The sequence below is a fragment of the Heptranchias perlo genome, chromosome 41 (genome assembly GCF_035084215.1).
Source record: "Heptranchias perlo isolate sHepPer1 chromosome 41, sHepPer1.hap1, whole genome shotgun sequence".
In the NCBI taxonomy this organism is placed as follows: domain Eukaryota; kingdom Metazoa; phylum Chordata; class Chondrichthyes; order Hexanchiformes; family Hexanchidae; genus Heptranchias; species Heptranchias perlo.
In genome coordinates, this window is record NC_090365.1 from 4,373,762 (window position 1) to 4,396,935 (window position 23,174).

Here is a 23,174-nt window from a genome sequence, read left to right on the forward strand (position 1 = left end):
GGTCTCTCTCTCTCCCCCTGTGTATATCCTGGTCTCTCTCTCTCCCCGTGTATATCTCTGGTCTCTCTCTCTCTCCCTGAGTATATCTCTGGTCTCTCTCTCTCCCCCTGTGTATATCTCTGGTCTCTCTCTCTCTCCCTGAGTATATCTCTGGTCTCCCTCTCTCCCCGAGTATATCTCCGGTCTCTCTCTCGCTCCCTGAGTATATCTCTGGTCTCTCTCTCTCCTTGTGTATATCTCTGATCTCTCTCTCTCCCTGTGTATATCTCTGGTCTCTCTCTCTCTCCCTGTGTATATCTCTGATCTCTCTCTCTCCCTGTGTATATCTCTGGTCTCTCTCTCTCTCTCCTTGTGTATATCTCTGATCTCTCTCTCTCCCTGTGTATATCTCTGGTCTCCCTCCCTTTCCCCGAGTATATCTCTGGTCTCTCTCTCTCTCCCTGTGTATATCTCTGGTCTCTCTCTCTCTCTCCTTGTGTATATCTCTGATCTCTCTCTCTCCCTGTGTATATCTCTGGTCTCTCTCTCTCTCCCTGTGTATATCTCTGATCTCTGATCTCTCTCTCTCTCACTCTCCCTGTGTATATCTCTGGTCTCTCACTCTCCCTGTGTATATCTCTGGTCTCTCACTCTCCCTGTGTATATCTCTGGTCTCTCTCTCTCTCCCTGTGTATATCTCTGGTCTCTCTCTCTCTTCCTGTGTATATCTCTGGTCTCTCTCTCTCTCCCTGTGTATATCTCCGGTCTCTCTCTCTCTCCCTCTTTCTGTATAATAGGAGTTGGTACTTTGGGCTCCAGAGAATTTGAGTCGGGCAAAATTGAAAACTTATTTGGCTCCTGAAATCAAGACTCCTGTCAATGTCCCACCCTCATCTTCAACTCAATATTCTGAACATATCGCAAGGCCCAAACATTACAAAATTGGGTTCAATATAGAATAACAAAGCTTAATCCCAGCTCTCCACTCAGCTCCAATTCTTTTGCCCAAACACATTAATCTCCTTCACTGTCTTGTTATTGACTGTTCACTTTTTCCCCTTGTTATCACTTTTTGAGAATCTCCTTCTGTTTACTCAGATGTATTTGAAACTCAATAACAAGCAAATTAATTAACAGTGATGGTGATTAAAGAAGAGAATAAATCCAATTTTGTTTTATTCTGTAATATATTCTCCAACAGTTGTTGATCCTGTATTTCCGCTATTCAAATTCCTGATAATGGTTTCCCAATCTATTGATTTCCTGTTCCGTCCCCTGGTTCCTACTTGCCCAGTTGTCCATCTTCATGGGATCTTTCTACCTGACTCATTAATTTTTAAAATTTCCCTCACTGGCTCCTGTCATTCAGTCCCTCCCCTTTCCTCATCCTATCTCTTCAACCATGTTTTGGTTTATTCCCCATAACCATCCCATAACGTTCTCAGCCTCCCGCTCAGCATTTTTTTTTAAGGCAACGCTGGCAAGGTCACATTAATTGCCAACCTCCAGCTGCCCTGAGAAGCTGGTGGCGAGCCTTCTCCTTGAACCGCTGCAGTCCTGAGGGTGATGGTGCTTCCATGCTGGTGTTAGGTGGGGAGTTCCAGGAATTGGCCCAGCGTCCATGAAGGAATGGCACTAAAAGGAGGGGAATTTGGAAGGGATGGCGTTCCCACAACATTGCTGCTCTTGTTCCTCTTGGCAGTGGAGGCTGGAGGGGAGGGAGATGGCTGGGCTTTCTCTTGTTCAAGATGGTCATTATCTGGCACTTAATGTGGTGTGACTGTTACCTGCCATGTGTCAACTCGAGTCTGGATGTTGTCCAGGTCCTTCTCTAGGCTGGCATGGGCTGCTTCCTTGCTGGAGGAGTTAGGAATGGAGCTGAACCCAGTGGAATCATCAGCAAACAGTTCCATTCCTGAACTTCTCATGGAGGTAAGGTCATTGATGAAGGAGCTGAAATGCTTGGGCCAAGGACGCCTCTCCGAGGTGCTCCTGCGTCAATGTCCTGGAGCAGTGATGACCGGCCTCTGAAGACCACGACCATCTTCCTTTGTGTCGGGTATGACTCCAGCCCCTGGAGGGTTTTCCCTTTGTGCCCCATTGACTTCGGTTTTGCTCGGGCTCCTTGGTTTGCTCGGACTCAGTTAAATGCTGCCTTGATGTCAAAGAGCAGCCACTCTCACCTCTCCTCTGGCATCCAGGCACGGGTTCCACCTCTCGATCAAGGGTGTGATAAGGTCTGGAGCTGATTGGTTCTGGCGGAACCCGAACTGAGCGTCAGTGAGCAGGTTTTTGGTAAGTAGGTATCACGATGGCACTGTTGATGACTCCTTGCATCACTTTATTGATGATTGGGAGGAAGTTGCTAGAGCAGTAATTGTCGGATTAGCTTTATCCTTTTATTCTGTGGGTGGGACATCCCTGGGTAATCTTCCACATTGTTGGGTCTCCATTATAAAACGATCTGAAAAAACAACTCATGATGACAGACACCATTTACACAAAAAATATCCCACGGTCCTCTTTTATGGAGGGGCACTCAATAAATGCAACACATTGTTGTTTCCTTTCTGTTATTGTCTCCTTTAAATATCACCTTTCACATCCTCAGGATGTCCCAGAGTGATTCACATGTAACAATTACTCTCTGGAACACTGTCACTCTGCAAACACAGCAGCTGATTTCCACTCAGCCAGATCCCAAACACAGTTAATCTGTTGGTCCAGGGAGGCAACGTTGTCCAGGATAACTCCCTTTCTCTTCTTTGATGGGGCCCTTTACGTTTGCTAGAACAGGCAAGATGAGGCTTGAGTTTAACAACTCATCTGAAAGACAGCACCTCTGGCAGCGCAGCACTCCCTCAGCACTGCACTGGAGTATCGGCCTGGAGTACGTGCTTAAGACTCAGAAGTGGGACTTGAACCCACGACCTTCTGAGTCAGAAGGTGAGAGCACTACCCGCTGAGCAAATCCTGCATCTGCAGCTGCTCCACATTCTCCTTCTCTGAGTAAGAGTTCTCACTTGCACCACGCATGCTTGAGTCCGGGACGCAGCCTATTCTCCTTCCACTCCCCTTTGCCCACATAACGACAGACAGAGCAAGGTGACAGCCCACCCTGGTTTGCTGCTAGGTCTGGCTGAACACAGGAACGATCTACAGTCAGCGCTGGCTGCAAGACTGGGAGAGGGTTGCTGCTCACTGGACATGGGACTTGAGGCTGTAGAGGCCAGAGTTACAGTCTCTGGTGAGTTTCACGAGCTCCAGGTCCCTAAGAAGCAGCGATGTGGATTATACGTGGCGCTCTTTAAATATTGGACGCCTCACGTTCCTGCTCCTGAGGGAGTGAACATTCCAGGGATTGACCGTTTTATGTAAACATATTTTACAAAATGTCAAAATTTCATTTTTCATTTTGCAATTTGCAACTGGATGCCAAAAACTGTGAGAACATCTGGTCTATGTGAGCTAGTACTGAGCTGGTGGAATGCCTCTACCCAGACAGCCATCAAGGGAATGGGGAACGCAATAACGATTTGCTGCCCCCTCGTTTGGCTCTTTTTTTCTGACCGTATTGAAATGCCTGTTTAACTATCAGCCTTCAGTGTCAGCTGTGGCTCAGTAGGTAGCACTCTCACCTCTGAATCAGAAAGTTTGTGGGTTTAAGTCCCACTTGAGTATATAATCCAGGTTGATACTCCAGTGCCAGTACTGAGGGAGTGCTGCATTGTTGGAGGTGCTGTCTTTCTGATGAGATGTTAAACTAAGGCCCTATCTTTCAGGTGGATGTAAAAGATCCCCTGGCCACTATTTGAAGAAGAGCAGGGGAGTTCTCCTTGGTGTCCTGGGCCAATATTTATTCCACAATCAAATCACTAAAATAGATTATCTGGGCATTTATCACATTGCTGTTTGTGGGAGCTTGCTGTGCGCAAATTGGCTGCTGTGTTTCCTACATTACAACAGTGACATTAGTTCATTGGTGCTAATGTACTTTGAGACATCCTGAGTTTGGGAAAGATGCTATTATTTTTCAGTTCTGATGAAGGGTTACAGGCCTGAAATATCAGTAGCCTCTTAACAGATGCAGACTGACCTGCTGCATATTTCCTGCATTTTTTGTTTTTATTTCAACGTTAGGGAATTTTTTTTCAGGCAGATTCCAGCACCTGAGCAGCTAATTCCATCAGGAAGGGATGTGAAAAAAGTAGGCTGAGGGGTGACCTGATAGAGGTCTTTAAAATTATTAAGGGGTTCGATAGGGTAGACGTAGAGATGTTTCCACTTGCGGAGAGACCAAAATGAGGGGCCATAAATATAAGATAGTCGCTAGTAAATCCAATAGAGAATTCTGGAGAAACTTTTTTACCCAGAGAGTGGTTAGAATGTGGAACTCGCTCCCACAAGGAGTAATTGAGGCGAATAGCATAGATGCATTTAAGGGGAAGCTAGATAAACACGAGGGTGAAAGGAATAGGAGATTATGCTGTTAGGGTGAGAGGAAGTGGGGTGGGAAGAGGCTCGCCTGGAGCATTAATACCGGCATAGATCAGTTGGGCCAAATTGCTGTAAATTCGATGTAAAGTTTCATGCAATTTTTGCAGAGTTGTGCTGTTGTTTTATACACTTTAGAATTCCCCCTCAACACGCCTACTCCAATCTCTGTGTTGTGTGCTTGGTAACACACTGCCAAACGCCTTTTCCCCATCGATAGCACGACTTTGAATTGCAAATGTTAGGCTGGGGTGACATTCCAAACCCAACCTACATCTGGGCTGTGGAGACAGGGCAGATACTTTAAACATGGTTTTACAAAATGCAGTATTGATGAAACTTTGCAACTAAATTAAGGAAGATGGAATATTAAACTTTAAATCATCATTAGCTGCATGCTAATCACAGACAACAAATATGTCTAATAAATAAGAACCATGATTTCCACCACAGCACTAGAGCCCGCCCTTCTCTTTCCCTCATTGGCGCAGGAAAGGGGCTGCCCATCAAAAAGGCTTAACGCCCGCCCAGCCTGGCCGGCCGCCTCGTTTGATTGGGCAGCCGGCACGCCACTCAACCTGACGTCCGCCCGGTCCGGCCCGGCGGCGCGCACTGCACCCTGGGACTCGTAGTCCCTCCCCGGGTCCGCTCCGCCGGCCAGCGGAGGGGGCGGGGACTACAACTCCCAGCGGGCGCCGCGCGGCCGCTCTCCCCGCCGGTGTATCGGCTTCCATGTAACAGCTGAGAGCCGGGCTCCGACAAGCGGGAGCGCTGCTGAATGGGGAGAGGAGGAGGGGGGTGGGGGGAAAGCCCTTGTTTATTTCAACACGGAAGTAGTGGCCCTTTATTTTATTTGCGGAAAGGCGTTTTAGGAAATAATGCAAACCAAAGCAAAGAGTGAAAATAATAGTCAATAAAATTAAGAGCCCGTTGCGGGCGCACTGGGCGCTGATCGTTAATAACGATGGAGATGGGGCGAGAAACACAAGCCCTTCATTAACCAGCCCAGCACTCAATGGCCAGCCTGATGTATGGATGCACAATCCAGGATTTTCTGCAATGGAGCCATCGGGAATGAGTTGCACCGAGTCCCCCGCGGCCGACGCTGCCACTTGCAATGGGGACCATCAGGAGTCTCCCCACATCCAGTCTCCTGCTGAGTGCAAGCTCCTTCTTCACCCTCCCCTGCCTCCCCCCGGCGCCCACAGCTTCTGGACGGTGGTGTTCGACTACGAATCCACGGCTGACGAGGAGCTGAGCCTCCGCAGGGGAGACCTGGTGGAGCTGCTGTCCAAGGACTCCAACGTGTCCGGGGACGAAGGCTGGTGGACGGGGAAGATCAAGGACAAAGTGGGCATCTTCCCCAGCAACTATGTCAGCAGCCACCCGGATTATAGTCAGTTCCAGGGCAGCGAGGACTGCCCCTTGCCCCCGGTGATTGACTTCGCCGAGCTCCTGCTGGACGAGATCATTGGGGTCGGTGGGTTTGGCAAAGTCTACAAGGGCACCTGGGGAAGGGACGAGGTGGCGGTCAAAGCGGCCAGGCAAGATCCCGATGAGGATATCAGTGTGACCGCTGGCAACGTCCAGAAGGAAGCCAAGCTCTTCGGCATGTTGAGGCATCCCAACATCATCTTGCTGAAGGGTGTGTGTCTCAAGGAGCCCAACCTGTGTCTGGTGATGGAGTACGCCCGAGGTGGGGCTTTAAACCGAGCCCTGTCTGGGAGGAAGGTCCCTCCTCACGTTCTGGTCAACTGGGCTGTGCAGATTGCCAGAGGAATGAACTATCTCCACAATGAAGCTGTTGTCCCTGTCATCCATCGGGACCTCAAGTCCAGCAACAGTAAGTAGAGAATGCATCATTACACCCCTCTGACTGATGGATGATGCTGCAATTTTAGTTACATGGAAAAAGCAATGTCTTTAAGGCATTTCAAAAGAGACAACTCCAATAGTCTAAGCCGCAGGTTACACCAACCTAACACCAGTAGAGAAACATATACACTATCCGGAAAGTAAACCTTTCCTTTTGTAGATATTTATTTATTTGTTTGTTTGTCATTGAGCTGTGGGTGATAGGAACATGGTCAGCATTTGATGCCCATCCCTACTTGCCCTGAATACAACTGAGGGGCTTGCTAGACCACAGAGGGCACTGAGTCAACCATGTAGTGCGGACTAGAATCACATGTAGGCCAGATGGGTAAGAGTGCCAGCATCCCGTCATTGGGTCTGGGTCTGCCAGCTTTCATGGTCATGTCCCCTGATGCTAGCCCACCAAACACCAGGGATGAGGGACTCAAGTTATGTGGAGACACTAGAGAAGTTGGGATTGTTCTCCTTAGAGCAGAGAAGGTTAAGGGGAGATTTAATAGAGTTGTTCAAAATTATGAGGGCTTTTAATAGAGTAAACAAGAAGAAACTGATTCCACAGGCAGGAGGGTAGGGGACTCAGGTTTAGGATAATTGGCAAAAGAACCAGAGGGGAGATGAGGAGTCATTTTTTTTACACAGCAAATTGTTCTGATCTGGAATGCGCTGCTTGAAAGGGTGGTGGAAGCAGATTCAATAGTAACTTTCAAAAGGGAATTGTATACTTGAAAAGGAAGAAAATTGGGGGCTATGGGGAAAGAGCAGGGGAGTGGGACTAATTGGAGAGCTCTTTTCAAGATTGGGCACAGGCACGATGGGCCGAATGGCCTCCTGTGCTGCATGATTTATTGAATTCATTTTCACAACTTTGCCTTGATGGCATTTAAACTCAAGACCTCTGCATTGCTAGCTCACTACCATAACCACTACACTATATATTTCCTATTCCTCCTGCTGTAGCCATTCCATCTCACCTCAGAGAAGAGGAAAGGCTTGGAGACCTGCCAAGGCCACTTTATAACAGTCCAGTTACGCAGTAGAGTGTCTTAGAATGATCATCTTCCCTGTGGGGAAATATCTAACCTCCATTACGAGCATCCATGTGAGATCATGAAATAAACCCACATCCTAGCAAGCGGCCACATGTTGGTGTTCTAGTCAACTAACACTTATTAGTAGTTTCAAAAATAAATGAAGGCTCACTAGTTTTGGGATGCTGGATAGGCTGGTCTGTTGAGCGAGCGACTCCAGGCCTGAATCAATCCTGGTAGGGATGCCCCGGTCCTTCATGGTTCTGAGCTGGGTAAATTGAGCACCATGTCTTAGGATGTGAGGGGAAAGCAGAAGACTTCAGGGATTGTGCTCGTTGCTCACCCTTTGTCCTAGTGCGCCCCCTGACACTCGGACTTCAATAGAAACAGGGCTCAGCTCTGCGTTAGGCATTCAGTCAGACCTCTGCAGGTAGTGTACTGCTTTCTCTGTGGTTTTCCTTCATCGCATTGGAATTTGCTTTAAAACTGACAGAAGGGCTCAGTTGGTAAATTTGCTGCCCTGTGGGGTACAAAACCTACAGGCCGTGTCATCCAGTGTTTGCATCAAGCACTCCCAGGTCAGATATAGCAGAGCAGAGCTCCCTGTTCCAATAATGAGCCTTAATCCCGACTTCAGAAAAACACTTCTACTTATACCTTTGTCATGTTTCTGTTTCCTGGACAGTCTCCTGCTGTGTCAAATTAGTGCCAAATTAAGAGCAATCCTGTGCTTTGGGTGATGGACATGAGGAACTGGGATAAAACTGTCCCAAACTTACATCACAGCATCCTGAGACAAGACTTTTATCCTATCAGTCTGAGCTGGATTCACATGCAGGAACTAGTAAATGCCAATATATAATATTCCTGTTTATATATTTTCTAATATTGCACTCTGAATTATAATCAGATTACACTGTATGTACCTGAGATACAAAGTTCCTGCATGTTATATGAAGGCACAGATTCCTCTCACTTCAGTGTATGATGTCTAAGATATTTTGACTCACAACACCGGTTGTGTGTTGCCTTTGTAGTTCTCTTCTTTCTTCTGTACAGAGGAAGTCTGTTCCGACAGGGGAAAAAAATCCAGATTGGTCGCTCAAATTATTACATCAACAACTTGCGCATTTAATGTAGAAAAACATCCCAAGAAGCTTTACAGGGGCTCGATGACAAGCCAAGAAAGGAGGGATTAGAAGGCGGTGACCAAGAAACTTAGCGAAAGAGGTGAATTTTGAGTAAAGGAGGAGAGGGAGCTGGAGAGGTTTAGGGAGGGGATTCCAGGAGAGTGGGACCCAGGTGGCTGAAGGCACGGCCACTAATGGTGGGGCAAAGAGAGGAGGGGATGCACAAGGCCAGAGTCAGAGGACTGGAGAGCCGTAGGGCTGGTGTAGGTTGAAGAGACAGGGATGGGGGCAAGCCATGGAGGGATTTAAAGACAAGGATATTAAATCAGCTTTAGAGCTGACAGATTTTAGTGGGGTTCTAATGCACTGAAGTGACAAGAGCCAGGTTCAAACTGAAATAGATTTTTCACATAAAACCTATACAGGAACATTATAACCATGTAACCAAATGTAATATTACACAATAAAAAATGAACTCAGTAAAAGTTGAATTTTTCATATAATACAAAAATATAACTCAATAAAACAACAACTTGCATTTATATAGCGCCTTTAACGTAGTAAAATATCCCGAGGCTAGTCACAGGAACATAATTAAACAAAATTTGACACCAAGCAACATAAGGAGATATTAGGACAGGTGACCAAAAGCTTGGACAAAGAGGTAGGTTTTAAGGAGCGTCTTAAAGGAGGAGAGAGAGACGGAGAGGTTTAGGGAGGGAATTCCAGAGCTTAGGGCCCAGGCAGCCGAAGGCACGGCTGCCAATGATGGGCCGAAGGAAATCGGGAATGCGCAAAAGGCCAGAACTGGAGAAACGCAGAGATCTCGGAGGGTTGTAGGGCTGGAGGAGGTTAGAGATAGGGAGGGACGAGGCCATGGAGGGATGTGAAAATAAGGATGAGAATTTTAAATTCGAGGCATTGCTGGACCGGAAGCCGATGTCGGTCGGTGAGCACAGGGGGTGATGGGTGAATGGGACTTGGTGCAAGTGTTTAATATTAAAAAAAAATACAGGAGTATTACATCCCACTAAAGTGTGTTTTATTGTATGAATGTTTCCTGCCTTTTAGCTGATACTATTAGTGGAGTGTCAGCCCTTTCTTCCCAGACCCCACATTCTGCAATGTGGAATTCAGGTCAGTGCTTGGGGCAAGAGTATAGTCTTCTGTCGAAAAACCGCAAGTTGGTTGATTTTGTTGCCTTGGGATTCTGGAGTGCTTGTCCCGGTGGTGCTGGTGAATATTGGGACCTAGAATCATATAGCGCAAAAGAAGGCCATTTGGCCCATTGTGCCTGTGCTGGCTCTTTGAAAGAGCTATCTAATTAGTCCCACGTCCCTGCGCTTTCCCCATAGCCCTGCAAATTTTTCCCCTTCAAGTATTTATCCAATTCTCTTTTAAAAGTTACTATTGAATCTGCTTCCACCGCCCTTTCAGGCAGCGCATTCCAGATCATCATAACTCGCTACATTAAAGAAATGACTCCTCATCACCCCTTTTGCCAATTACGTTAAATCTGAGTCCTCTGGTTCCCGCCAGTGGAAACAGTTTCTTTAATTTCTTTAACATCCCAATTAAAATAGGATAATTGAGAGGTGTTCTATACTTCCTGGCAAATCTCAGTGTCGATTATAGTCTTAGGCACAACAGTGAAAGGCAGCAGGGACTGAAGATAAAGAAGTCCAACATGTAAACTCCCATGGAAAAGAACTCAATCTGGGGAACTGCGTACCTGTGTTACAAAAAGACATGTTTGGCAGCGAGCTCAGTGTTCATACCCAGTCTCCAGATTTAGGTGACTTTATAGACCGCTTGAAATATGCACTCATGGAGTTTCCAATCCCTTCAGTTGTGTTAGGCACATCTATAATTCTCAATGCAGGAGACCCAAGGCACACATTTCACTGTGTACTGGGTCATACATAGTCTTATTTTTGTAAGCTCATGTCATTTACAAGATCACATGTTTGTCCCCTGTAGGCACCTATAAAATGTCTCAAGAGAGCTCTGTTTGGGTCTGTACGGAAGCTTATCTCTGTGTTAATTTATTTTTAAAAATTTTTTAATGGAACATTTGACGGTGAGCTCCATCTCACACTGCCTGAAACACGATATTTCAAATGTTTACACACAAGCAACTGCCTCTGCCAAATGTCCTGAGCTGCACACTGCATTCGTCATTCTCCCCTGCTGCTTCTTGCAGTACATTCAGGGTCTGGTCATGTCACTCGGTTTCTGCAGTTTGCCAGTTTATTGGTTGATATCGGGGGGGAAAAAAAAATCTTCCATCTGGCGCACCTGTCACCCGATTGGCTTACGTGTTTTTCAGAAACCAGCAACAAATCACAAGTGAGCTTCCCGCAGTAACAATAATTAGTCTCTAATTGCTAATTAGCCAAGAGCAGTTTCCCACAAGGAATACACTTTGGGAAGAGTTGAAGGCCAGGTTAAACACTGCTCCACCTGGGAATGTCGATCAGGTCCAGGACGATCTCCTGGGCTAGTTTCGATCATCTAAAGGGATTGGAGGAATTTTCCAGATTTTTCCCCCCCCCAGATTGGGCTGGGTTTTTAACCTTATTTTTTTGCCTCTTCCAGGAGATTATGGGGCTCTCGGTGGGCAGAGGATGCTTGTACCTTGATGCATAGGGCATCAGAAGTATATGGAACAGGCAAGATGGGCTAGTGTGTCTTTTTCTGTCTGTCATTTTCATTAGTTTGCCATAGGAGATAGACCAGACCTAACAAGACACAAGAGAGTTATAAATTACAACTACAGAACGTAACCTGGTCTTGCAACTGGTTTGGTCAGACTCCGTCCAGTTCCTAAGGGGCATGTGCCCTCAGTACAATACCACCCCGTATCTGGCAATGAAGAGTATTAATTAGCAATCTCAGAGAGTTCACAGGATGGCTAGTGTCAGAAATGAAAAATTGGGACTGACGTGCAGTATCTAACCAAACTATTCCTGGCCTGGGGGCACTTGGTGCTGAAACTGATTAAAGAAAGAAATTGCATTTATTCAGAGCCTTTTATGATCTCAGGACGTCCCAAAGCGCTTTACAGCTAATGAAGTAGTTTTGAAGTGTAGTCGCTGTTGTAATGTAGGAAACACGGCAGCCAATTTGCGCACAGCAAGATCCCACAAACAGCAATGATAATGACCAGATAATCTGTTTTACAGTGATGTTGGTTGAGGGATAAATATCAGACCCAGGACACCGGGGAGAACTCTCCTGCTCTTCTTCGAAATAGTGCTGTGGGATCTTTTACGTTACCTGAAATGGGAAGTGGTCCATTCCCCATCGTTAACATTCCTCACCTTGAGGCGTCCCCAAAAATGTATAAAAATTGCAATTGACATCGTCTACGTTAAAGGCGCTATATAAATGCAAGTCTTACCCAGAATTCTCCGCAGGATAGATAAGCAATGGTGTCTCCCTTGGCACCAGTCACAAGCTTGAGTTCCAGACACCACACACGGTGTGAGGTCAGAGAACTGCAGGCAAGACATTATTTTTTCTTCCGAGCATTCAGTTGAAATGTTCCATTTCTGAAGCGGTTGGAGTTTCACGCGAACTGACAAGTTGTTGTTTTCGTTCCATGGGAGTGAGTGAGAATTTCACAGTGGGCTGTGCTGGGCTGGCAGCTCACGGCAGCTAAGTTTAAAAAAATGATAATGTAATACAGTGAATCATCAATTAATAGTCAGCCCCCCCCCCAGAAAGTGGAGATGGTGTGGAGCTGAATCCCCAACCGCCCCCCACCCCACCAACCGAGTAAACTACATCACGGCTGTGTTCGTGTGAAACATGCTCATACCTGTGAGACAAGATTTTCACACTTGTGAAGGAAGTGTCCACATACACAGTGTCTCTGCTGTTCACGAATATCTAGTGCAGCCTGTCGTATGATTCACAAAATTCAGGAAGGTTGTTGCACATCTCCTCACTTTCATTTTCCTCTTCTGTCTCTCCACCCTACGGCTGGGATGGAGAAGTCGCTCCGAGTTACAGAAACGACCTGTAATCTCACCGCTCAGTCACGACGTGTAAAACAGCACCATGTGAAGGCAGGTTTTTTGCCCGCTTTGTTAGTGAGGGACTGTGTGTGCCCTGTGCATGTGTGTGTTTCTGTACATATGAGTTTGCGTGTCCATATCTGTATGTATGAGTTTGCATGTGTCTGCATGTGTGTCTGTACATGCAAGTGCACGTGTGTCTGTACATGCGAGTGTGTATACGTGTGAGCGTGAGTGTGCGCACGAGCATAAAGGGAGAGAATCCGAGCAATCAGTGCCAGGTGGGTGAGAGTCTGAATATTGTCCATGAACAATGTAAACTCTTGTGACGATTTGGCAGAATTCCTAATGGTTCAGGTAGTTGCCGAATTCCTTGTTTTTGGTGACTGGTCTGTCGCCTGTGATCTGGATGAGGACCAAGTGTTAATGTTGATGTTAGGTGCTCCCTTGAAAAGATTGAATTTGAAAGTCTGATAATGCTTTATGACATTGGGTTTTAGATTATACCCTTTCTGAGGTTATTAAATAAGCAGTGAATCAGTGGCAGTTAAGATTCAACCATTTTGTGAGTTGAAACTGTTTAGCTTCACTGAGACATTAAACTGAGGCCCCTTCTGTCTGTTCCACTGTTCCAGTGGTTCAGGTGGATGTAAAAGATCCCACGGTACTATTTGAAGAAGAGTAGGGAGTTCTCCCTGGTGTCCAGGTAAATTCATCCCTCAACCAACACCAAAGGTAGATGAACTGGTCTTTCACCTCAGTGCTGTTTGTGCGACCCTGTTAGTGCAGATTAGCTGACACATAACACACATCGCACTCTGAACTTCATTCCTCTTGTGGAGCAAGCAGATGTTTTCTTGTGTCAGCTGTGGCTCAGTGGGTAGCACTCTTGCCTCTAAGTCAGAAGGTCATGGGATCGAGTCCCGCTCCAGAGACTTGAGCACATAATCTAGGCCGACACTCCCAGTGCAGTAATGAGGGAGTGCCGCGTTTCAGAATGAGACGTTAAACGAGGCCCTCTGCCCTCTCAGGTGGACGTAAAAGATCACATGGCACTATTTCGAAGAAGAGCAGGGGAGTTCTCCCCGGTGTCCTGGCTAATATTTATCCCTCAACCAACATCACTAAAAAACAGAATATCTGGCCATTATCACATTGTTGTTTGTGGGAGCTTGCTGTGCACAAATTGGCTGCTGTGTTGCCCACATTACAACAGTGACTACTCTTCAAAAGTACTTCATTGACTATAAAGCACTTTGGGACGTCCTGAGGTTGTGAAAGGCGCTGTATAAATGCAAGTCTTTCTTTTTAATAAAGGCCCCTCATAAGCCCAGGTATTAATATTTCTACTTTGTTTAAATCTTTACTCTGCTGAATAAACAGGGTTTAAAATGTCATCTAACTTCATTTGCTCAGTTACAGATACATTGATTTTCATCAGCTAAGTGAGTAATTGCAGCAGAGCAGTCTGAGATACCTACACGTAACTTGATATTAATAATGAAACATTAAACAGCCACTATACATGCTCCCACGCTCATTAGGCTGAAATCAAGAATCGTTGCACCATCTCCTGCCGTAACCCATTCATTCCCAGAATTTCAGAGCTGTGAAATTAAGGATAAGTTGGGTTAGGGTATCAAGGGATATGGAGCAACAGCGGGTTAGCAGGGTTGAGGTACCGAAAAGCCGTGATCTAATTGAATGGCGGAACAGGCTCGAGGGGCTGAATGGCCTCCTCCTGTTTAAAATCAGCAGGTTTTTAAAACCCAAACTTGGTGTCACATCATGATTGATCTCATCTTCCCTTCTACCTTTTCACCCTTCAGTGTGGAAGAGGAGGAAGTATTGGTGAATCTGATGACCCCAAACACTATAGGTGTGGTGTAGAGGAGATGAGATAAGACCAGGAGAATATTAATGAATCAGTTGTACAATGTGTATTATGAAAGGATGTGTGTGATATGATAGTATCACCCTGTCTATAACACTCACATGGTGTTGTATAATGATGTAGTTCACGGTAGTTCCTGACCTCTGAAGTTGGGAGAAGATAATAGCTCAGTGTCACAACTTGGAAAGGCAATCGATGGGAGAGATTAGAGAGAGTTGTCAGGACATAGAATGCCCTACCAGAAACAGCAAAATCTGTAATAGCATTTGACGGGAAATGAGTAAAAATCTGAAAAATTTAAAAAGGTATAGAAAAAGTGTAGGGGCATAGCTCCCTCACAGAGCTGGCACAGGTGCAATGGGCTGAATGGCCTCTTGCTGTGCTGTTAAATTCTACGAGGGATTCAGATGATGATATAAATAGAACAGTGATTTATTTTATTGCTCTGACGCCAGCCTTTTAATTGCCTCCAGGACAGTTTAGTCGGGCAGCAAATCACGTTCCACACGGTACATTTGTGAGATTTTTTTTTTGCAGGAGGTCAGGTCAATAGATTGAGCTATAATCAGAGCAAACATCGATTTGTTGGTATTGGAATCCTGAGTTTTGATAACCCTCTTAGGCTGTAATTCATTGACACATGTCGTATCTGCATAATTTGCTGTGAATGTCGCACACTCCTTATTTGGGCATCACTATTCTGTGACACAGTGTCACACCTGCTATTGCACATTTCTACCACTTGACGGAGCTTCATGAGCTCCAGATCTCGGTGCCTCGACCTCCAGCGTCACTAATGCCCTCTGGGGAAATGCACTTTGTCCTGATTTGCTGTAGGCATCGCCATGGGAGATCAGCGTGTTATTTTTGGTTTTTACAGGGTTAGTAAATTTTAGATATTGTAGAGACTGATTCTTGGTACAAGCCAATAACTCTATTGGGCCAAATTAGTCCCCATCTACTCCCATTGTCTCGAAGTTACGATACAATCCTAAACAATTCTCCAACTGTCTATTTGTTAACTTGTTAGCTGTCAGCCGTGGCTCAGTGGGTAGCACGTTCCCCTCTGAGTCAGAAGGTCGTGGGTTCAAGCCTCACTCCAGAGTCTTGAGCACAAAATCTAGGCCAATATTTCCAGTGCGGTACTGAGGGGGTGCTGCACTGTCGGAGGTGCCGTCTTTAGGATGAGACGTTAAACCGAGGCACCGTCTGCCCTCTCAGGTGGACATAAAAAATCCCACGTCACTATTTTGAAGAAGAGCAGGGGAGTTCTCCCCGGTGTCCTGGCCAAAATTTATCCCTCAACCTCCATCGCTTAAAAAAAAAAGAGATTATCTGGTCATTATCTCATTGCTGTTTGTGGGATCTTGCTGTGCACAAATCGGCTGCCACGTTTCCTACATTACAACAGTGACTACACTTTAAAAGTACTTCATTGGCTGTAAAGCACTCAGGGACGTCCTGAGGTTGTGAAAGGCGTGATATAAATGTAAGTCTTTTTTTTAACGTCACTGCATTCCAAAAAGTAATTTGTGTGAATCAAGCGTTTTGATGTGATAGGGTACAAATGAAAGTTTTTTTTAAAATTAAACCCACGGAGCCATCATGCGAGCTTGTGTTTTACTTTTAAGTCAGCTTGGAATCGGTTGAGATTTGTGTCCCCTCAACCCAGCTGGATCTGTCTCTCTCTGGCGTTGCCCCCAGGTTGAGTACGGTGATGGATATGACACACAACCTTTTATGTAACGTCGCCTCGCCACGTTACCGTGGAAACAGGGTCAGAGGTCAGGAGCTGTGGTTCACTCGCATCAGTGTGAGGGGGAGTGGAGGTCATCACTGGTCATACCTGGTACACTTGAGCCAGCCATGAGGCAGTGTGGCTTTGGCAGAGGCCTAGGACTAAGCCGCTGAACTATAGATGCTACCATGGCCAACAGAGGCCTGGCGGGAGGGGGAAAATGGTAGGCAGATAAGTCACACAAAGAAAAACCTGACAAGTAATGGAAACCATATCAAAATTTACTGTGGTCAAAGGTTCACAATCCCTTTTTCAATATTTTGTTAAATTTATGGTTGCTCCCCCTTTTCTGAACGGTCTGCTCTACTGATACCTTGAATCTTTGCACTCGTTGGAAGAACCCCCCTATCGCTGTCAAGAGTTTCATAGAAGGTTACAGCACGGAAGGAGGCCATTCGGCCCATCGAGTCCGCGCCGGCTCGATGCGTGAGCAATCCAGCTCGTCCCGCTGCCCCGCCTGCTTGGGGCCTTCAGGTTTGATCGGCTCAGTACCACCTGAAAGGGAGGATTTGTGCTTGTCCAATACATTAGCCACTAGCCACATGTGGCTAATTGGGAATCCAGATGTGGCTAAGTTACATCACTGTTTAGTAAATTAAAAATGAGTAACTGACACCATCGTTGGGCCTGTGATCTCAATACTCGTAGTGTGCATGTAAACTTTAACCTTTCTGAGTGATTATTGGTAAACCGGTAAGGTGAAAAGCAGAGTGTGCGGGTGTTTTTTTGATTGTTGTGAGTGTTTTTACTTCCTTGGTTACTGAATGGTGGATGTTTGTTAAGTAAATATCCGCATGTTAAATATATTTACCCGTATGTGCGAGTGTACGCAAGGCGTTTTCTATGGCTAAAATGGTGTCGCCATAGCCACACCTGGGGTTAATCAGTGATTTCTGTTGGCCGGCTTTAGTTTAATACTAAAGGAGTACAACTGGGGTCAAAATGTGAAGAGCCCCAACTTTCAGTCAACCAGTGGGTGGATGATTCTGCCCTTGGATTGGGGTCTCCTGTTGCAGCAAGTTAAACCCGTGAGGCGCCTCCTGGGCATTTTCTTTGCATTCCTCAGACAATTGGGAGAGGAGGCACCTGACAACAGTATGGAGGCACAGGACTGAGAGCACGTAAAAGCAATCGATACAGTAGAGGGGGGAGGAGCCCCTAGAGAGCAGCAGCACTGGGGGAAACAAAGGCACCGTACGTGTACGCACACACAATGTGGGCCAGTCCATCAGGCAGGCACACAGAGCCTGAGGCGAATCACACCCACCACCCTGCTTTAGAAAATAAATCAAAAGAGCTCCTTTAACGTACAAAGGGCTCCTTACATCTGTTATTTGTGGAACGAGGAGGGCAGAATTCTCTTGCCGGTTGGTAACATTCCATCTGGGCTGGCACTGTGCCCATCTGTCATGTCTGAAGCAAACCACTCAGACTCCAGCCAGTACTGATGATAAGAGCAGCTTGTAAATCCAGGTCCTGCACATCAAATCCAACCTCCTTTCTTTGTGGGTGTCTCTCACATTATTTTTTAAGTCCCAATTAGTACCAAATGATACCGGTCTTGCCCGTCTCAGCCCCTGGCTCAGCTCATCTTCTGCTGAAACCCTCTCCAGGCCTTTGTTACCTCCAGACTTGACTATTCCAATGCTCTCCTGGCCGGCCTTCCACTTTGCACCCTCTATAAACTTGAGCTCATCCAAAACTCTGCTGCCCGTATCCTAACTCGCACCAAGTCCCGTTCACCCATCACCCATCACCCCCTGTGCTCGCTGACCTACATTGGCTCCCGTTTCGGCAATGCCTCGATTTAAATATTCTCATCCTTGTTTTCAAATGTCTTAATAGCCTCGCCCCTCCCTATCTCTGTAACCTCCTCCAGCCCTACAACCCTCGGCGATCTCTGCGCTCCTCCAATTCTGGCTTCTTGCATCGCCCCATCATTGGCGGCCGTGCCTTCGGCTGCCTAGGCCCAAAGCTCTTGAATTCCCTCTCTAAACCTCTCTACCTCTCTCTCCTCCTTTTAAGACTCCTTAAAACCGACCTCTGACCAACTTTTGGTCACCTGTCCTAATATCTCCTTGTATGGCTCAGTGTCACATTTTGGCCACAACATACCTCTTGCATTATGGCAGCTGCCAATCACTGCCTCCTACTCCATCCACACCGGGGGGCCCCCTCCCCCTCTCCGTTCACACCGGGACCCCTCCCCTGCTCTGTACATAGTTTCAAACCCCTCCCCGCATTCTCTGACTCTTTGCACTGTGCCCTAAGCACGAATTCTCATTGGCTCGCTTATTTTCCGTTGAAAATCGATAGACGGTGTCTCACCCAGCAACCCCTACAGTGCCGCACAACAGCCTCAAGAGACTAACGCAAACATACTTGTGCACATAATCCTAACTGGCACCGTGCCAACCTTCCTTATGACCTGGCCAGCTGCCAAACTCACTGCAGGTTACAGGAATATTCTGAATTCACAGCTCCCAAGTCTACAGAACAGCGTCAGAGCTCCACCTCCTTCTCCCAGTACCCCCCCCCGGCTCCCCCCACCCCCCCCCCCTCCCGAATCGGACTCCTCCCTGGGGTACGGTTCCACAGGTGCCCGTTTTTTCATGTCGGAGAGACATGGTGAGATCAGAGGAACCCATGAGAAACGGGTTGGGAAACAGGAACAGTCCAAAACCCACGGGTGTTCCTGATGGAATGTTCGCACCAGTACAAAAAGGTCAGAGGTAATTCTGGGCCAAGTATCCGGTTCCTGGTTTGGTAACTTTTATCAACGATTGTGCTGGATCCATTCTATCTTTGGACGTCATCCAATTAGTTAAAAATCAAAATTGAGGCAAAACGTGTCCATTTTTTGCAAGTTGTAGACTGAAATGGCCAAGTCTGCTTGGGGAGGGGTAATTAACTACAGTACTTAATGTGTCAAAGTCCGGTTTGCAGTTTCAGTTGAGTGTTCGAAGTGCAATCATTTCTGATTACAAAGATCAGATATTCCTTATCACAACCACTATTAAGCTGCACTCAACAACAATCATGATTAGCCCAGAATAACCACTATTTTTTTTTTTTACCTCTGGGCCAATCGTATTAGCAAAATCCACTGTAAAGGGGAGATTAACTGTTCGTACAAGAGGAAGGACAGGACAAACTAAAACACCTGCACAGAAATGGCCACAGGATCAGTCTGAACTGTGACGCTCCCTCCCCATCGGAGGGAAGGCGGGTGAGAAAGATATCCTGCCCACACTTGTGGTCCAGACTCACATGGGATGAATGATCGATTGGACAAGGTACTTGTGGGGGGTGGTGGGGGGGGCGGCCTGCAGATGTCCCTGACACCATAAGGGGCATTTTCTGACAGGAATCCTCGCCCGATCAGAGTGCACCGTGGACATTTGGGAGCAGTGAGTGCAATTTTTAACAGAGACTGCACAGTGGGGGGGGAAATTACCCCTCAGATCCCAAGGAGAGTCACCACCTTCAGGAAACAGAAGGGGAGAAAAGGTGGAAAGATGGGGGTTGGAGGGGGTGGGAATGGAATGAGGCTCTTGCACCATTCTGCTGGAATGCCTGAAGTCGCTATGCTTTACCTTTTGCTATTTTTCTTTTTTTTTTAAGGCATTGACCCCCCCCCTCGCTGGGCATTTGCCCTCTGGTGTCCTGGGGCCAATATTTATCCCTCAACCAACATCATTAAAACAGATTATCTGGTCATTATCTCATTGCTGTTTGTGGGAGCTTGCTGTGTGAACAAATTGGCTGCTGCGTTTCCTACATTACAACAGTGACTACACTTTAATTGGCTATAAAGCGCTTTGGGACACCCTGAGGTCATGAAAGGTGAAAGGTGCCATGCAAATGCAAGTCTTTTTTTCTTGTCTGCGATGCGTCACTCAGTCAGCTGCTGTCGCTCACTATCCAGACTCACTGATGAAACTTGGCAACTCGCGCAAGGCATCAGAAGACTGGTGTTGGGACCTGCCCCCAGCAGCATCAAGAACTGAGGCTGGGGTGAGGTGGTGGTGGATGGATGGATGGAAGCTGACTGCCTCTAAAGGCAAGGTCAAAGGGTATGAGCTCTGAAAGGCGGTCAAGCTGAGCAAACAAAGATGCAATCGAGCTTTAGCATAGCCTTAAAATCAGAGCCAACATTGCAGGGGCGATGTCAGGATGTAGTGGAAATCTGGAACTCTTTCCCCCAAAAAGCTGTCGAGGCTGGGGGTCGATTGAAAATTTCAAAACTAAGGTTGATAGATTTTTGTTTGGGTGAGGGTTACAAGGGTTACGGGACCAAGGTGGGTAGATGGAGTTCAGATACAGATCAGCCATGATCTAATTGAATGGCGGAACAAGCTCGAGGGGCTGAATGGCCTCCTCCTGTTCCTAATAACGATGTGATAAATTTAAAATCACTGATGAAAGTGTTGACTGAAATCTCGGGTGGAAATTGCAGGTTGGCTTTGTGAACGAGGCTTAGCTCTTGAGGCGTCCAGCGATCCCAAAAACCCAGGTGCTCCAAACCAAAAGCTCGAGAAGGGGGCACATTTTGTAACGAGGAGCTCGGGGCCCGGTTTCTGCTATTCAGTGCTCCAGGCATTTTCATACCTCCTGGAATCTGTCCAGTTCGCTTGAATGAGGCATTTGATCCCTGAAAACAATTTGCATAGATACAAACATGTGCGCTGCCAGACAAACATTGTATTTGTTTAGTGCAGTATGGGGTTTTTTTTTGTGCTAGCCTTTGCTGAGTTTTACTCACAAACAACACACAAAAAGGAAACAAGCTTAACCCTTGCTCTACCAGTTCTGCCAATCCCACCAATTCCGAGATTCTGGCACAACGCACTGACGAGCTCAAATGCACCTGGAGCCAAGGGCGTGAGGTGCAGTAACCAGGATGTAACATCCTGTGCGTGCACCCAAGTAGGAGGGATAGGAGAAATAGTTGAGATGGTGTGATAACAGACGTTGCGAGGTTTTGGTACATAATAAATTCCTAACTGGTCCTAAAGTGCACTGTCACAGTGGGCCAACACTTCCTGGGAAAAACAACGGCAAGTTCACGACGCAGGCCGTTGTTAATGCGCAAATAGGCCAGCAAATTCAGGGAAAGGGGGAGATATGCCGTGAGTTGCGAATCGCCAGAACTTGCTGGTCGATTTACGGCTTCGCACAAACGGCAGCTCGCCTTCAACATCCCCGTTAATTTTAAGAACTAGCTGGATTTGCAAATTAAACTCCAATTAAACTCGCCGCAGATAGTTAGGGCACGTACTTATCAGTGTAAGTTCCCTTTTAACTATGTGATAATTGTTCATGCAATGCCAATCAATCTCTCCTGCCCAGAAATGGAACAGTTTAAACTGTTGAGTCTCATTCCTGCATAGTAAATTCTTCTTAGCGATTTTTTAAAAATTACATTTTTTTCTTACTTTTCCTTTGTCTCTCTTAATCCAATCTTTCTTTCCCTTTTTTTCAATGTCTCTTTCTGTATCTGATTTCATTCTAATTCACCCTATCTCCTTCTCCGTCGTTGCTCTTTTTCTTTCTCAATCCTTAAATCTCACTGGTTAAGGGGATAGACTGTTGGTTCCATCGTTCGCTGAGGTCCCAGATGTCCCATTGCCTTCGCTGCCCTGTTATCAGCTCGCACTTCCTGCAAGACTTGGCCCATCATTTATTGAGGTTGACAGATATTGAACAAACTTTGTTTGGAATGTTTGTTGCCGTCTGTGTAATTATTCCAGCGAGAAACACCAGTAACTGTTGGTAAGAGATTTGTTTCTGTTTTTTGACCGATGGCATGCAGCCACTGTTGTAGTGTCTGCCTCTGGTGACGACCACTTAGTCCTGCGAGCCCGAGCTGGACGATGGTTTGGCCACAAGTCAAACATGTCTTAAAGGGGAGGTAGCAACTCTTTGGAAATGAGGGCGGTTGATGGCGTTGGGTGCAACAGTTCTTCTCTTCCTTCGTCTCCACTCCCTTCGATAAGCAGCATCAGGGATAGTACCAGTGAGATACACAATAACGTTCCCAGAACTATCGTCATTTGAACCTTTGTGAAGCCCAATTTACTACTTCACAGAGATATTGTATTTCCATTTCCCCAACCGACGATTTGAATGAGATCGTCATTTTTGGTGCCAAATATTGTCAAACTTTAGCCAGTTTTGTGTTGCGAGCCCGTAAGCCACTACAAGCTTCCCTGCTCTCCTTCACATAGTGGCCTTGGGATCTTTCTCGTCCTCCTGAGAGGGCAGACGGGGCCTCGGTTTAACGTCTCATCCAAAAAGACGGCGCCTCCGACAGTGCAGTACTCCCTCGGTACTGCACTGGCAGAGTCGGCCTAGATTACGGGCTCAGCCCTGAACTCACTTCACGTAGGAGAGCTGCCAGAGGGAAGAGACTTTCATCCAGTCACTTATGGAGTGAATCCCGACCCTGGTCCCACAGCAAAAGTACGTCATCTAAGTCACCGTGACACCAGTTCCAGAGGTGAAAGGGTAAATTGGCTGCTCTGTTTGGCTACAGAACAACAGTGACTACACTTCAAAAGTAATAAATTGAGAAGCACTTTGGAACGTCCTAAAGATGTCAAAGATGCTATATAAAGGTAAATTTGTGCTTTCTTTACCACAGAAAGGCATCAAAACCATCAGGAGATAAACATTGAGGGTAAGAAAAATGTACACAAAAATCGAGTTAAAATAAGGACTCTGAGTATTTTACATAAAGTTAGGCTGGCAAGAAAAATTAATCTCTAGGCCTCTCACGATCCTTGTTGCAACAACAACATGCATTTATACAGTGTCTTTAACGTGGTAAAATGTCCCAAGACGCTTCACAGGAGCTTTGTCAAAACAAAATTTGACACCGAGCCACATAAGGAGATATTAGGACAGGTGACCAAAAGCTTGGTCAAAGGAGCGTCTTAAAGGAGGCGAGAG

The 23,174-nt window shown here is 46.4% G+C and overlaps 1 protein-coding gene and 1 long non-coding RNA gene across 2 annotated transcripts in view; one reads left to right on the forward strand and one right to left on the reverse strand.

The window, feature by feature from the left end:
* Nucleotides 1–1,150: 1,150 nt before the first annotated feature.
* Nucleotides 1,151–23,174, reverse strand: part of LOC137305966 (uncharacterized) — a 44,361-nt gene continuing 22,337 nt past the window's right edge. The window contains exons 2-3 of the long non-coding RNA XR_010958797.1: nt 8,303–8,442; nt 1,151–2,443 (exon numbers count right to left, since the gene is read on the reverse strand). This is a non-coding gene — a long non-coding RNA (uncharacterized lncRNA). The remainder of the gene's footprint in view (nt 2,444–8,302; nt 8,443–23,174) is intronic.
* map3k10 (mitogen-activated protein kinase kinase kinase 10) overlaps nt 5,347–23,174 on the forward strand; it is a 53,999-nt gene continuing 36,171 nt past the window's right edge. Inside the window, exon 1 of the mRNA XM_067974938.1 lies at nt 5,347–6,316. Coding sequence (XP_067831039.1) covers nt 5,509–6,316 — 808 coding nt within the window. The 5' untranslated portion in view covers nt 5,347–5,508. The remainder of the gene's footprint in view (nt 6,317–23,174) is intronic.